Source organism: Candoia aspera, chromosome 3, assembly GCF_035149785.1.
Source record: "Candoia aspera isolate rCanAsp1 chromosome 3, rCanAsp1.hap2, whole genome shotgun sequence".
In the NCBI taxonomy this organism is placed as follows: Eukaryota; Metazoa; Chordata; class Lepidosauria; order Squamata; family Boidae; genus Candoia; species Candoia aspera.
The window spans coordinates 7,635,373-7,651,728 of NC_086155.1; the positions used below are offsets into that span (position 1 = coordinate 7,635,373).

Below are 16,356 nucleotides of genomic sequence, written 5' to 3' on the forward strand. Positions count from 1 at the left end.
GCTGCTTTGCCTCACTTTAATCCATTCCAAAAATTATCCCACGGAACATGGCTCCTTCCCCAAAAAACACACAAATCAGCATTATTTTTACGTTATTTAAATATGTGGCTGTGAAATTTGAGCCTACCTTTCAAGCTTGGATCCCTTCCGGAGCAGCTAGAACAGCCCGCTTTCAACTCAAAACATTCTGAATCTGAAATTTCAAATTCAAAATGTTTTGAGTTCAATTTTTTGAATTTGAGGGATTTTTCACACCCCTCAAAAACACACAAAATGTGCATGTAACAGAGCCTACTCTACATGGACTGCAAAAGTTACTCCCACTCACAGGAGTAATTAGAACACTTAAGAGTCTCTGAAATACTATTTCTACAAAGAGGTTCATAAAAAGAAACTAGAAGAAAAACCAAATGTGAAACGTATTGATCAAAGTTGTATTTAATGCTAAGCAGTTAAGAGTGGCGATCTAACATTATGGAGATAAATTGCAACCATTTTTCACAGCCACTAAGTAAGACATTTCTCATGTGTATGACAAAAAATTCATTTATGTCGTGAGGGCTGTGTCTTCTGTGAATATTTTCATAAGTTATATTTTACACCCTCCCCATCTGAGAATAATTCAAACTGATTATATTATAATTTGTATATGCAAACTATTTTATATACATGTGAATATAAAGATTCCCTAAAAGTACCACAGGAACTACACCCTTGCGCGCTCTGTAAAATGCATAGCTTTCTTTCATACCATTTTAAATATTTTTCTCTAAACTTACCCCCAAAAAACCTTTACAGATTAAAGCTGCTTCAGTGTGAGATGTTTTAACAAAAACCAAATTAAGTATATCTAAACTGTCATAGTTATATCGCATATTTGGCTCTTAAAAAAAATAGTGTAAATTCCAGTTATTATGCAACCATGGCTTAAACATAATGCTCTAAACATAAAGGAGACCTCTTAAACATGGCTGCCACACAGGATTTCTAGTGCAGAAGCCAGCCGTTGGTCAGTATCACACTGAAAGCTGATGCTTTAAACTTTCTACACCGCTAGGGAAGGGAAGATAAATTGGTTGTATCTGAAGAAGGCCTAGATCTTTTGACTTCCAGTGTAGCTGTGCTCAGTCAGCTAAAATAACTTATCAGGCCACGTTGAGTTGTTAGGAAACATTTCTCAAGAATATAGAATAATCCAGGACACTAAAAGCAGTGACAATCAATCCCATGTTGAGAGATCTCCAAAAATTTTAAGAATGTTCCGTCAGAGCTTTCTCTCCGATGAGAAGCTGTACAAGCATCAGTGCAAAACACAAGTGCCATCTTATCTTGGAACTACTGTAACTCTAGTCTACCCATTGGCTTCATCCAGAATCCAGCTGCATACAAGTACATATTCTCCATCCTCATCAGGAAACCTCCCTGTGTCAGTCTCAATTGTTCCTATGTGGAATATTGAGAAGTTTCTGGTGGCCTATGCAAAGATTCATCACACCAAGCAACAGCAACAACCTCGCTGAAAGCCAAATGTTTGCATTCTACAGATTGCTCATTTACCCACCAAGCATTAGGAGGCTGCTCCTAGATTGCTACTCTATGTACGTTCCCATTCAGAAGAAAGGTACTCCTGTGTAAAATGAGCACAGAGAGGGGGATTGCTGCTAGGTGGCAATAACATTAACAATAGCATGGCTACTGTAGCCTTGGAGACAACTTAATCGAATTCGTTGCAGGATGATAATCTCGAAACTGGCCAGATTAGCACTTATACCTACCAGTCTAATAGGGGAACAATGCTTTTAAAACAGTCTTGCATGTTATTAACCATCCAAACAGAAGACTGCAATGCAGCAACTGAATAAGAAATAACTCATGGAATTACAGGGCCTTTAAGTACAGGGGCAGAAATAAATCCTAATCATGATAACCATAACCCCCACCATAAAGATGGGAGCTCTAGGGAGGAGATTTGTAAAATCAGAGTGCTATTTACCCAAGATAAGAAACTGTTAAAATAATTCCATCATTTAAAAATTATAGCCCCCGAACATACTATTCCAGTGGGTCTACATTAAGCTATTTCTTCTTACTGGGAATGGCTAACATTATTTCCATCTTTCATACCATCCATAAATATATTACTGGCTTTAAGGCTGTAACTATCACCCCATGCAGTATAATGACTGCAACTGGTATTAAGAAATGGAACAAAAACGAAACTCTGGGGAAAGAACGCCTAACTATAATGTGATTTAATGTTTTTCTTCAGAGGCTATTTTGGTCATTCTTGGAAACTACAAAAGAAAATGCTTTCATTTTAGCAACGCTTCTGAGAGAACTAGGCCCATCATCAATATAACATTCAGCCCCATATAAATAAGTCACCAAGGTGTGAAAAGCAAGGGCAGTTATCTTCAATTACAGCTTACAAGCCTTCTATACTAAGTCTATGCAGAAAACAACACTGCCAGGAGGTTTACAAAATGATCACTTTAACCAATGGCTAGCTTATAAATAGGGAATGCATATTTGGCTATAAATTAACACAGAAAATAAGTCAATGTTCAAGTGAAAAACAGATGAAGTTTAACTGGAGAATTGCCAAGAGCTTTAACATTAATTCACTGGCCACCAAAATCTGTTTCAGTGGCCAGACACTGCAAACCTTCCGTACGGTATTTAAAAAAGAGCCCTGTATTTGGCTAAAAAAAATATGACAGTGCATAGCCTAAGTCAGACGGTCAAAGTGATGTAATGCGTTTCCAATGCCAATTTGCTGCATTTAAAAAGAGACCCTTTCCCTCTAAGTATGCTTGCCAAGGAAAGAAACAAAACAAAACACACAACCAAATTGCAAAGTCCTGAACTGTAGTAAAAATATTTCAGTCACAGACTGATTAAAAATGTATATAACTGTGCAGTTGTGAGATTTAGTGTCCATCTGCACATTTTACTTGGGTTCCTCAATTGTCCCCTTGCTGAGATCTGTCATTTTGGGATATTTTACTTTCTTCTGGTCCAGCTCATTTTGAGCCCACAGTAGTAGCTTCAGTAATTTCGCCAGTTTCGGGGTTGACTCGCGATTTTCATAGTCTAACACAGCTTGGTTAACTTCACTCCACACCTAGAAAGAGAGACAAGGAACTTACGTTAGTAACGTATATTTCTGTGTTAGAGTGGCCCGAAGTTATCCAGTTCCTGTTGATTTTGACCTGGAGGATTGCATTTTCCATCATGGTCTTCAGAATTTCTTACTGTCACACCCATCTGCAATATAGGGACCTTAACAAAGTAGCTGGGTGGATTTAGGACAGCGGACACCACTTTGTAAATTAAATGCAGTCTAAAAAATGTTAGGGTTTGGCAAAGCCTGAAGAATAAGATAACCCAGAGACTTTCACTAATTCCAAGCTTTAAAGATTCATCCCCCAAATAGTCAGAATAAAAAGAAGTTCCTGCGTGAGCATCTTCCAAACAAACAAGATGAAGGGTCCTGGATTAAAGCAAGCATGTTTTTGACTGAGAATGAGCAGGTGCTTTATTGAAAATACAGAACATACACTGCTGAATATTCCAGCTGCATCTGCTCAAAGGATTTCCCTCTTTATTACCCCTTCCTCATCCACAAATCTGCATTTCACCTCCTCCCCCAAGCTCCCTAGTGATAGCCAATTTGAGAGATACATAACATTATAGAGGAGTTTATTCTGCAGGTGTATGCTGATACCAGGAAGCCCTCTATCCTGGTAAGATTCTCTATTGTTATTGATATAACCATCCATTAGAAAAGTAGGCAGTAATGTCTTAGCTTTCACCAGTCCCAGGCATCTTTGCCTCACCAGTCAACCTGAATCCCCACAACTGATGAGTTAAAAGGTTAGTTGATTAGCTGAGCAATTTAGCTGATTGAGCAAGCACTTAAAACGAAAACCCCTGAATCTCAATCTACTATGGAAAATGATAAAAAGCTACCTATTCTCCTCAACACACCAAGAGATAAACGTCAATGCGCCAGCAATTAGGGTCCCGCAATATTTAATTCTAGCTCTGTAACTAGTAATTACTTTCTGTCTCTGCATCATGTTGAGCAAGTCTCCAAAAGGGGATTCCTCTGGGTTATCGAAAGCCAGGAGAGCAAGCGTGCGCTCCATCTCCGTCAGACATTCCCGGCTCTCTTCTCCTTGTTCCGCTAACTGGGTCTGAGCAAACTCCAAAGCAGCTTCAGTTTCCCGCTGCCGAATCAGTTCAATTAAATGTTGCTGCTGCACAGATCAAATAGGAAAACAGAAATGGGAAGTTAAGATAAACACGGCTTCTCTTCTACATACAAGTATCAGCTTTGATCAAACAAAGACTTCAAATAATAATAAAAAAAATCTAACGGCCAGAAGCAAAACTATACAACTTAGGTTTTCAAGCTATTGTGTCAACAAGAGGAGAATGTGGACACTTAATGCCCTAGACCAGCAGTTCCCAACCTTTTTGGCACCAGGGACCAGTTTCGTGGAAGACAATTTTTCCACGGACCAGGGGGGGATGGTTTCAGGATGGTTCAAGCGCTTCCTCTTTTTCCCAACCTTTTAATCCTTTTTCTTCATGCCATTTGGAGATAGCATCCAACGGGCTTGCTTTCTCTGACAGAAGGCGGAGCTCAGGCGGTACTGTGAACGATGGGGAGCGGCTGTAAATTCGCTTGCTCGCCCACCGCTCACCTCCTGCTGTGTGGCCCAGGTCCTGACAGGCCATGGATCAGTACTGGTCTGTGGCCTGGAGACCCCTGCCCTAGACCTCTCTAATACGGTTCTATCGCTCAAAGATGGCCTTTTCCTGCATAAGACATTTGGGGTCCAACATTCATCCAAAGAACTGCACAGGACGGTACATTTAAATCAGGACTGTTCAAGGAAATGATACAACTCTTACAATCTACCTTACAGCCTCATGAACATCAATAACGTATCACACTAACAGCACGGCTAGTACTAAGCTGTTGCATTACAAAGCCAGGACACTATAATACGCCTTTCGCTGAGCCTTACTGCATCTGTTCCACTTCTTCACGGCTACAGTAAATCTCCCTTACTCGGTAGCTGTTTCAGACATAATTCTAAGACACAGTTTAACCATTCTCTGTTGAATAAACCACAGTTGGTTGGGTTTATACACTATACCAAATCAAACAAACCTCATTAGGGCTTAACATGGTATGTAAATCAATGTAAATTCCTGACCTTTGCACACTTTCGGGATCACACGCTGAAAAGATTTTGAAACAGCAATAGAGGAGAAAATATAGGCTGTAAATTCCAATATAAATTCTACCTTGACAGTACACCCTAGTTCACATAGCATATTACATCATAATGTGGTATACCATGCTATATATGCCTAGGCCATTCTGTCTGATTCAATAAACCATGATTAAACAATAGTTTAGCACTATTATGAACTCAATCTCCACTAGCACTAAACAATGGCTTAGCGCTATTATGAACTTGATCTCCATTAGCACTAACTGCTTTTAGAGGTAACTAGCTTCCCTCCTGAAAAAGGATGGCAAATCCTCTCCAATTTCAAACTGATTCTGTCATGAGTAAGGATGGCGAGCAGGGGGCTCCCATCCAGACTGTCAAGCGCATGCGTAGCACTGAGGAATTAGGTAGCCATTCAAAGAGACACAGATCGGGACCGCCTTAACCTTTGGGGTTTATATGGCTGGGTTTTTCCCACGCTTCTTCAGTTTGTTAGGATTCCTGTTATGTACAAGCAATAAAACATTAGAGACCAGTTCCTTGTCTCAGCGTGTTTCCTGGCAGTTAGGACAGATTCAGGTTAATGTCAAGGCCAATATATATATATAATACTGTTAAGGGATTGGAGCATCTAGACAGTTCCACTATGCACTTTTAAATATCTGACACAGTTATATTCACACAAGGCCCAAGGGCATTAAAAGTGTGCATCCTACAAATTAAAATAAATTACTAATTTAATTATTATAATTCCTAAATAAAAATAAGTAAATAAATGTATTTATTATTTATTATCTAGATTTATTAAATATAATCCCTGCCTCTTTAAGTCTGTAGCTTACCTGCAAGTGGAAGTAAAGGTACCGGTTTGTGTCTAATAGTTCTGGATGAAGGCTGTTGATCAGTGCAATGGCTTCCTGAATCTGACCTTTGAGGATCATCTCCCGAATTTTTATCCTTTCATCCAGGGTCTCTAGATCAACACTAGGTTCGATTCCAGATTCCATTCGAAACTTCTCAGCAGCCTCTTTAAAACCTTCTGAAATGAAATGGAAGAAGAAACTGCTTACAGAAGGGAAGGGAAGGGAAGGGAAGGGAAGGGAAGGGAAGGGAAGGGAAGGGAAGGGAAGGGAAGGGAAGGGAAGGGAAGGGAAGGGAAAGCTTATCTCGAATGCTATCGGCACTGAATGATGTGTGGTGTTTTTGTTCTACAACAAAAAGGGACCTGAAGTTTCTGCTTGCAAAAGAGGACAAAAAAGATCAAAGGATGCAATTCTCTTATTAAGGCCCCCTCTCAAAACTATCTTCCTCAGTGGCCATGAAACCTTTCTGAAAAATTAGTAGCTATGTGTGAATCCTTCCTTGTTTCTCTCTTTGTCCCCCCTTTCTACTTGTCCCTTTGCCTGTAAGCTTGTAAGAAGAGACTGCACTGTTAAAACTTAAGAAACTTTTACACAATTTATAAAATAATAATGTTGACACATAATTACAGTGTTATGAGTTGGAACCAGCTGTGTTGTCTCTTTCTTCACAAAAGACTCCGCTGGAGCAGAGCCATCAATGAATACAAACATGTGCTGGAAACACTGTTCTTAAATTAAGAGGTGATCATAAATCTAGTGACTGTTACCTGTAACAAGATAGTTCATAATTAAGCGATTCATGTCAGCTCTCTGGATGTGTAAATTATTGAGTTTTTCCATCCACTCATCTTTTGTAATTTCATCGGGTTTTTCTGCATAACTCATTTTTGTCCTTCACTAGAAAAAGAGGAAAAATAATCTGAGGGCTGAGACACAATCTTGATTAGAGGAAACAAAAACAGTTTAAAAATATAGTAAACCCTGAATTTACCAGATCTTAATACAAGAGACTTTGCACGCAGTGGACCAGATTTCCATGAAAGATGTCATTTTGCAGAAGATATACTTTGTGAGATGTGCAGAACTACTTCATTACTCAAGTGATGTAAATTACTGTGCTGACATGTTTTCTGAATAATGAAGGGACACACAGCCCCATTGGTCAGTTAGACTGAGATTTCATTGTAGCTAATCAATGAAAACAATACCCTAATCAGAAAACAATACTCTAATTTATGGACGCAGAAAACAATACCCTGATCAAGGAACTACCAAGAAGAAAACCACACACCCCTCCAACACTAGCAGGGCAAGCTACTGTACATAAACAGGGAGCAAACCCCACACTCACTCGCACTGATGATGTTACCTAGTCGAGTCATGAAACATCTGCAAGCAAACAACCAAGCTCAGAGAGCACCAAGGACTCAACAGGTAAGTCATCTGCCATTACCTTCTTCTGGGTTTGAAATTCTTTCTAACAGGTGTGTTGTCTTCCCGGATGCCTGCAAGTCTCAACTGGCCCATTGTGGATTATTCTTAGTCTCATTCGTCCCTCCTCTTTTTAATCTTATTGGCAAAAGTGAAACCCTACAAGCTCGTATTGCAACCAACATCACTGCTGAAGCCACTGAGCCTTCCTATCATGTCAAGAAGGTAGCAAGGAGAATTTATATATCCTAATTCCAACACCCTGTAGATTACTGTGCATCCTACCTGAAGGACAACACTTTAGTCATTTATACGTAGATTATTCTCCCCTTGGCTAAGCAGTCTCAGAAAAGTAAATATTCTTTCTTCCCCTTCCTTGTTTACATCTTGCATGCTGTCAGTCAAAGTAATTCTAATCTCCATGATCTGACTCAGTATGTTGGGAGAGGTGGCAGGGAAACTCATCATGGAAGAAAATCAGGACATGGACTTTAATAACAACAAAGGATAGTGGTTGGAATCCAATTTATGGACACAAGCCTCACTACACACACTAACACAGTACTGCCTCTAACCACAGCACATTGCAAAATACACTGTCTACAATTAACCCCTTGACTACAACTATAGTGGTGCTTAAAAGTTTGTTAACCCTTTTGAATTTTCAATATTTCTGCATAAATATGACCTAAAATATGATCTGTTCTCCACACAAGTCCTAAAACTACATAAAGAGTACCCAATTAAACAAATCAGTCAAAAACATTAGACTTGTTCACTGATTTGAGGAAAATGATCCAAAGCTACATATTTGTGTGTGAGAAAAGTAGGTGAACCTCTAGGATTATGGGTTCATTTGAAAGGGAAATTAGAATCAGGTGTTTCAATCAATGGGATGATAATCAGATGTGAACATGGGAGGTCCTGCCCCATTTAAAGAACAGAATTCTGATTATTCAAAGTCTGACAGTGGAAGTGCGTCATAACTCAAAGGAGATTTCTCAGGACCTCCAAAAAAGCAGTCGTTGATACTCACCAGCTGGAAAAGGTCACAAAACTATTTCCAAAGAGTTTGGACTCTACCAGTCCACTGTCAGGCAGATTGTACACAAATGGAGGCAATTCAACATCACTGTTAAGCTCCCTGGAGTGGTTGACCAACCACGATCACACCAAGAACAAGGAGTGTAATACTCTGGGAGGCCTCAAAAAAGGCCCAGGGCAATGTCTAAGGAACTAAAGGCTGCTCTTGCATTGGCGAATGTCAGTGTTCATGAGACCACCATCAGGAGAACACTGAACAACAATGGTGTGCATGGCACCGTTGCAAGGAGAAAGACACTACTCTCCAAAAAGAACATTGCTGCCTGTCTACAGTTTGCTAAAGACCACACGGATACGCCAGAAGGCTACTGGAAGAGTGTTTATCTATTTTGGATGTGACCAAAATAGAACTTTTTGGCTTGAATGAAAATTGTTATGTTTGGTGAAAGGCAAAGACTGCATTCCAGCAGAAGAACTGTACCCATCTATGAAACATAGAGTCCCCGGATGGGAGGAGATGGGCGGGGACCAATTAGATAAAGAAAACAAACACGGGTGGTAGGAGTATCATGGTCTGGGTCTGTTTTGCTGCCTCTGAACCAGGACAACTTGCTATCATTGATGGAACTATGAATTCTGAATTGTACCACCAAATTCTACAGGAAAATGTCAGGGTATCTGCCTGTGAACTAAAGCTCAAGAGAAAGTAGGTCATGCAGCAAAACAATGACCCAATACACACAAGTTGTGTGACCAAAGAATGCTTAAAGCAGAAGAAAGTTAATGTTTTGGAATGGTCAAGTCAAAGTCCTGACCTTAATCCTAGAGAAATATTGTGGAAGAACCTGAAGCAGACAGTTCATGTGAGTAAGGCCACCAAAATCCCTGAGTTGAAGCTGTTCTGTAAGGAGGAATGGGCTGAAATTCCTCCAAGTTGATGTACAGGACTAATCAACATCAGAAATGTTTAGTTGCAGATGTTGCTGCCCAAGGGGGGGCACCCGAGTTATCGAAAGCCAAGGTTCACACACTTTTGCCACATACAAATATGTAGCTTTGGATCATTTTCCTCAATGAATAGATGAACAAGTATAATGTTTTTGACACCCCACACAGAGTATATTGCAGTAGTCTTAACCATTAGAAAGGTCTGTTAGCCCCAGAATGGTGAAATTAGCACATAAGATGGATCTCTGCAGAAGTCTTCCTAGCCACAGCTGCCAATTGCTCTTCCAACAGGAACCCTAAATCCAAGAGGATTCCCGAACTGTACGCTAGTTCTGTCTGGGAAAATATAACTCCATTGAGAACTAAAGACGGGATGCCCAATTCCTGAACCAAAGCCACTTGATCTTGCTAGGATTGAGCCTGTTTCTCCCCAGCCAGACACTAGAAATCTCCGGGCACAAGGACAGCACCTCACCAGCATCACTTGGCTGGCCAGGGGTCAAGACACTGATGATAACTACTGGATGATCTGCCACTGTGCATGCTCATGTAGAAGTTAAACAGGAGAGTGGAAACTGCTGAACCCTGAGGAATTCTAGAAAGCAGGGGCCTTGGGCTTACCTGCCTTCCCCATCAACACCAACTGGAATGGGCTGCAGAGAAGGGAGAACTACTGCAAAACAGGGCTTCCCATTTTCAAATACCAAACCTGGTCCAAAGACACCATGATCAATGGTACAGCAAACCACCAAGAGTTGAACAGCCAGGAGAGCTGCACTACCCTCATCCTGATTCTACCAGAAATCATCCACAAATGTGATCAGTGTTGTCTCAGTATTATATCCTGGCTTGAAAAGTGATGAAAATGGTCCAGATAATTTATTTAAGTTTTTTTTAATCCCACCTTTATTATTTTGATAAACAACTCAAGGCGGGGAACATAGTTTCTTCCAGAGTCATCTTGAGTTGCAATCCAACCACCTTCTCCATACCATTCCCCTATAAGGGGAATTTGGAGACTGGACAGAAATTGTCCAGTATCATTGTAACCAGTGATGGCTTCTTGAAGGAGGAGTGTGCCACCACCTCTTTCACTATCCCCTCATTCAAAGATGAATTTGCTACCACTCAAATCCAACCACAGGTGACCTTGCCCAGTCAGAATGTTATGGGTTTTATATACAGGTGGCAACACTAACAGCTCTGAGAACCTGTCTACTTCTGTAAGACTCGTAGGATCTAATAAAGTAATTGGTTTAACCAGAGAGTCATATATTTGTATATCTGTGCCACCATGACATGCTCTTTGAAGTATTTTTTTTTTACTGTTCTGGGTTATTTACTTCAGCAATTCTTATATCATACAGAATAATAATAGTCATCCATCTTGTTGGAATCTTATTTTTAAGCTGCAGTTGGAAGGTTGGGAAATGCTGACTATCTTAAAGACACGTACTGTAGTTGAAATAGCAGAGTAAGATTTTGACTTTCTGGTTCACAGCTCATCTCTTAACAATCTATAAGCACACAGTAATTAAGCAATTTAAGCAAATTAACATGACGTAAATATGCTCCAAGTTTATGTGCTTACTCAGAACATCTTGCTTTCCTCTTCTTTGAAAGATATACTACTATAACTAAAAACCACTTTTCAAACTGCCCCAGCTTGAAAAAAAATGACCTGAAGAATGGCAAAGGAAACCTAAGTGGAAAAGAATATTTTACTTTAGAAAGTGAAGCTCAAGAACTTAACTAGAACTGCAAATAGTGTCAGTTCTAGAACTTTAGCTTATTCAACTTTTTCTCAAGAGGGCATTACTCCTCAAACAGCATATACATAGCTGTAGAATCCCCCAATATAACATAAACATTTCTGTAGTTCTCTTGGCAGCAATCAGGAAGTGGCTTATCGCTGCCTTTTTTCCACAATTTTTTTTTACTTTCACATTCAGCTTGGCATTTCCTGATGGTCCCCCATCCAATTACTAACCAGGCCCAACTCTTGCTTTTCTTCTGAGCTGAGGCAAGATCAGTTAAGTGCTGCCACCTGCTGAGTCATGATAATAATGATTTGTACTTAAATACTTCTTTAAAAGACTGTATGAGTTAATGGGGGATGGACCTATCAATAACCTGTAAGCATAACAAACACTGAGTGGCTGATATCTATCTAAGGTAAATTGGAACCAAAGAAACAGGAAATCTATCAGACATGAATTTATTTATCTATCAAATTTATCACTGCCCGTCTCCCTGGAAAAGGGACTCTGGGTGGGGAATTATACCCAGCAGCACCATATTTACAAAATTCTACCATTATTTACAGCACAAATTGATTTTATTATTCTAATTATTAGACTGACTGCTTGGTGTCTCACATGTAAGCCGTCTAGGGTCAATTTAGTTCCAGGCAGTACCAAAACCTCACAAACAAACAAACGAGTTCGTTATATTCTACGAACAACCAGGCAACACCCAGCCAACGTCTTTTGAAGAGAGAACGCTTGACGAGAAAATCTAATCCAACCGCGTTGTCTTATAAGGCCGGGAAGTAGTAGCAACCAAGCTATTTCCTACGTACGTATCTCAGCCACAGAAATAACTCCACTAAGCTTAGGGAAATGGATAGTTAACTAATGAAGGCAGGCTCTCTTCAAGGGACCCCAGGGGTGGAAGCAGGGACGTGGAGAACGCCTCTTCTTTTAAGAACAAAACGTCGTTATTATCATTACTGAAATGTGACCACCACCCGAACTCTCAACCACTCTGGGCGCTTTCTTTCCTTCCTCCCTCCGCCTATTTTTCCTACGCGTCTCTACCCCGACGGCCAATTCTGGGCTATTCAAACACGGGCGTCTCATTTGGCGAGCGCGACTCGGTCCTAAGGCACGTGGCCCCTCCCCGGGGCGTCAGAGGAAGCCTCAAAGCCGAGACCCATCGCGGAAGGCCGGGGGATGGGGCTGCAGCGCCCAAGGCGGGCGGCCGCCAGCGCGAGAGCCGCCTCAGGAAGCGGCCTGGCTGCTCGCCCAGGCCGGCGGCGCGGGGCCGGCAAGCGGGCAGGGCCGCGCCGGGCCTCGGAGCGCAGAGCCGCGCGCCTCAGCCCGGGCCTTCCCGTCTCCCCGCGCTCGCGGCAGGCCCAGGAGGGGGCGGGCCCCTCCGCGCGGCCGGGCGAGCCTCCCACAGACGCCGAGCGGCCCCAAGATGGCTCCTTCCCGTCACCCGCCGCCGGTTCCCTCGGCGGAGCGGACCGCCGCGAGGCGCGGCCGCCATTTCGGACACTCACCGAGCGAGCGAGCGAGCGCGACCGCCGCCTCCGCCGCCACCGGGACCTTGACGCCAGGCCCCTTCACCCGCTCCGCCCCCCTCCCTCTCTTTCTCGCCCGCGCGCTCTCACCCCGTCGGGCCGCGCCTCTCGCGAGAACCCTGCCACCAATCGCGCCGCGCCGGCCTCGAAAGGTCGCGGGCACATAGAGTCGAGAATGAAGGAGAGACCCGGAAGTCAGAGGTGGACGCACCGGAGAGTGAAAGGAGGGATAGTCGCTCGGAGAAATGGGAGGACGAAGCGACTGGTTTGAAATCTGTGGCGTGGAATCTTGGCCCGGAGCAAGAACCCCGAATTCATACTTTATTATTTATTTATTAGTTTGTTTAATCTAGTTATTTATTGTATATTATTTATTTATCATTATAACAATACTACTGTAATGATATTTTATTATTCATTTATTTAATGTATTTATTAAATTTGTTAATAAATTTATTATTTATTACACTTTGGGCAAGCCTTCATTTTTGGGGGTTCTGGCTCCTGAAGACTGTGAGTTGACACATCACAGTGTGTTTAATTGTGGTTTATTGAACAAACTACAGTGGGCTGGATTCCTGTTGTGTGCTAAGCCTCAAACAGGCAAACTATATTTTACTCCTGGGGCTAATCCAGTCTAAGATACTAAAGCAGCCCTTCCTCATCTGATGATCATCTCCCATTATCCCTGACACCATAATACAGATGTATTTGTAGTTGTGGGAACAGTTTCTTCTTGGGGTGTAAAATATCTTTCACTGTTTCTTTACACACACATTTGTACACTACTAAATCATTATTTTCTTTTTTTTTAATCCATTCAATTGTGTCCGATTCTTGGAGACTGCCTGGACAAGTCCCTGCAGTTTTCTTGGCAAGGTTTTTCAGAAGTGCTTTGCCACTGCCTCCTTCCTACTGCTGAGAGAGTGGCTGGCCCAAGGTCACCCAGCTGGCTTTGTGCCTAAGGCAGGACTAGAATTCAGGTTCTCCTGGTTTCTAGCCTGATGCCTTACCCACTACAAATTATTTAATAATTTGTTAATTGACCAAACCATATTTTTTAGATTTCACACAACACACTAAACTATAAACAATAGTTTACAACTATGCTGTTGGGTTTACCAAATGCACTAAGCTCCAGGCTAGCCAACTACACTTTTGGTGTCATGTAATGACTGAATCCAGCCACAATGGTGAGATTGTACTTGTGGCAACTTGCAATAGTATTATACCGTGGTCAGGCATCCCCTTGCTTTAAAGGAAGTTTTCTGTGGAGTCCTTGGTGCTCTCTGAGCCTTAAAAAGTTTTCTTTTTAACAGCTGCCATCTGCCTGCTGTGGGAGTAACTGTGCTTCTCTGAAGTAAACAGGCTGCTCCCTCCATTCATTAGCCAATCAAGCCTCATCCATTTTATATCTCTTATCATTTAAATCCCAGTAAAATATGCAACTTTAGTAAACAACCAAATTTACAGGCCCTGTGTTGATAGCTTGCTGTATTCTCAAAGCACCTTCAACAGTAGGTCGAGAATATAAACAGAATTCTTTAGTTTAGCATTCCTTCCTAAATCAGGAACCTACATAAACGGTTTTTCACACCAAAACAATGGATCTGCTGATGATCATTAATATCCTAATTCTATGTGGCTTGGGTTTCCCCACCCCCACTCCCCATGAATGCTAAGTCTGGCTTAGAACAATACACTACACCAGTGTTTCTCAGCCTTGGGAACTTTAAAACGTGTGGACTTCAACTTTCAGGATGGCTGGCTGAGGAATTCTGGGAGTTGAAGTCCACATGTTTTGAAGTTCCCAAGGCTGAGAAACACTGCACTATACAGACTTCAGTAAGGTATCTTTAATGCTAGTCTTGAGGTGCTACAGAAAATTGGACACTGCAACATTAATTGCCAATCCTGATTTGTACCAAGTTCATCAAGACAGAATCTCTGAATGGTATTAAATGCTTCTTCCCATGTTTCTCCCCACCAGGGCTGAGTTGCCATTTATGAGATACACTGCCAATGGACCCACCTATCTCTGGATTGTTTATGCTGACTTTCCCTTCTATTACTTTTCCTTGCCTTCCCACAATCTGTCACATCAGGCTACAATAAAGTTGCCTAGTTTGTGACTTTGTCTGTTGTGCTGACTATTGATGAGCTGTAACAGAAAATCAAGGGTGAAGGAATGGAAGAGGGCATTCAGGAAGAGGGCATGTTCTGGAATAGGATCCCTCCTTGCTACAGTATTTTTTGAAGGCCCACTCAGGCCAGTGAAGAGGCCTCTAGTTTTCAAAGACACATTTATTTCTTGCCTTGTTCCCAAACTATTGAATATATTCCTCAATGTTTGTCCCATACTCCCGCTATGACTTCTAAAAATTCTACACCTGTTCCACAGCAGCTGGAGTCATCTATGGCCTCACATGGCGGGTACTGGGCAGGGACCCGATTTCCTTAGCTGCAGAGCAAAAGAATGGACAAAACTTCTCTTTTCATGCCTGACTCCAACAGCTTTAACACAGACTGTTTTCCTATTGGCAAGAACTTTTGTTTCCTCCTGCTTCCACCTCCTTGAATTGGGGGGCCTTATGCTTGAGGCAAGGTGGCCCTCAGAATTCGAGCTGATTTTGAGAAGACTTATAAATGGCACCCACCAAGGTCTTGCTTACTATCTTGGCCGGAGCTCTTGGGAAAAGCATCCATGTGCTAAACTCTGGTGCCATGCCACCATTGTTGCTTTCAATGGGAATTTATATGTGGGTGGCGTGTTGTCTTCTTATTCCAACAGCTCAGATCTGAAGAAAAATGGTGAAACATTCACACATGTTCCAAAAAACAGAGGGAAAGAGAACAGCGGTATATTTCTTTCCTTTACTGTATGAAGCAGGACAATGAGATTTTTGTGTTCCATAAATGGTCATAGCTCAGGAAGATAGAAGGCAATTTTTGCACCCTCCTATTGACCAGATGGTTCAAAGCCTTTCCTGCTTTTTCTCAGAATTCCAAATTGTCAGGAATGAAGACTGACCCAGCTGACTTCAAAGTACTTTGGAGGGGAGATTTGAAAGAACAGGTTAGGGATAGATCATCATGGAGCAAATCTATCTACGTGGTGGCTAGGAGTCGAAAACGACTTGATGGCACATAATCAATCAATCAATCAATCAATCAATCAATCAAAAAAGGCTGATCATTACAAATATTCTACAACTGAACCCTGTGCAGGAAGCACTCCGAACATTAGAAACTGCTATATAAATTACGGTTTTTTAATTATGTTTCATCCTGCGCTAAACCTCTTTCTAAGAATGCAAACACAGTCGTGGGCTCAGACGTTGCTTTGGCTGCAGCTTCAAAAGAAACTCTTACAACAACGAAGATCAGTTATTGCAGAATTTGGGAATCAAGCTGTATTTAAACCCTGTTTCGTTCTCCAGCCCTGATGTGATGAAAGTACGTTTTCCTGCCCATTTCTCAGCCTTGGATGCTCAGAGCACTTACCCAGTGTTTT

The 16,356-nt window shown here is 41.7% G+C and overlaps 1 protein-coding gene across 2 annotated transcripts; it reads right to left on the reverse strand.

Moving 5' to 3' along the window:
- Positions 1-422: 422 nt before the first annotated feature.
- On the reverse strand, positions 423-13,014 carry GID8 (GID complex subunit 8 homolog). Of its 2 annotated transcripts, none has more exons than XM_063296947.1 (5): positions 12,933-13,014; positions 6,883-7,012; positions 6,095-6,291; positions 4,065-4,262; positions 423-3,124 (listed from the first exon to the last, which is right to left on the reverse strand). In XM_063296947.1, the coding sequence occupies exons 2-5, from the start codon at positions 6,998-7,000 to the stop codon at positions 2,951-2,953; spliced, it is 687 nt and encodes a 228-aa protein (XP_063153017.1). In that variant the 5' UTR covers positions 7,001-7,012; positions 12,933-13,014; the 3' UTR covers positions 423-2,950. The 2 variants fall into 2 exon arrangements, with proteins under 2 accessions (XP_063153017.1, XP_063153016.1); XM_063296946.1 differs by lacking the exon at positions 12,933-13,014 and adding an exon at positions 12,818-12,911.
- Positions 13,015-16,356: the final 3,342 nt, after the last annotated feature.

Coding starts and splice junctions, on each gene's coding strand:
- GID8 (XM_063296947.1), bottom strand. CDS start 7,000: ATGAGTTATGCAGAAAAACCCGATGAAATTACAAAAGATGAGTGGATG. Junction 6,292..6,882: donor TATGAACTATCTTGTTACAG/GTAACAGTCACT, acceptor ATTTCATTTCAG/AAGGTTTTAAAGAGGCTGCT. Junction 4,263..6,094: donor ACCTTTACTTCCACTTGCAG/GTAAGCTACAGA, acceptor TGATCTGTGCAG/CAGCAACATTTAATTGAACT.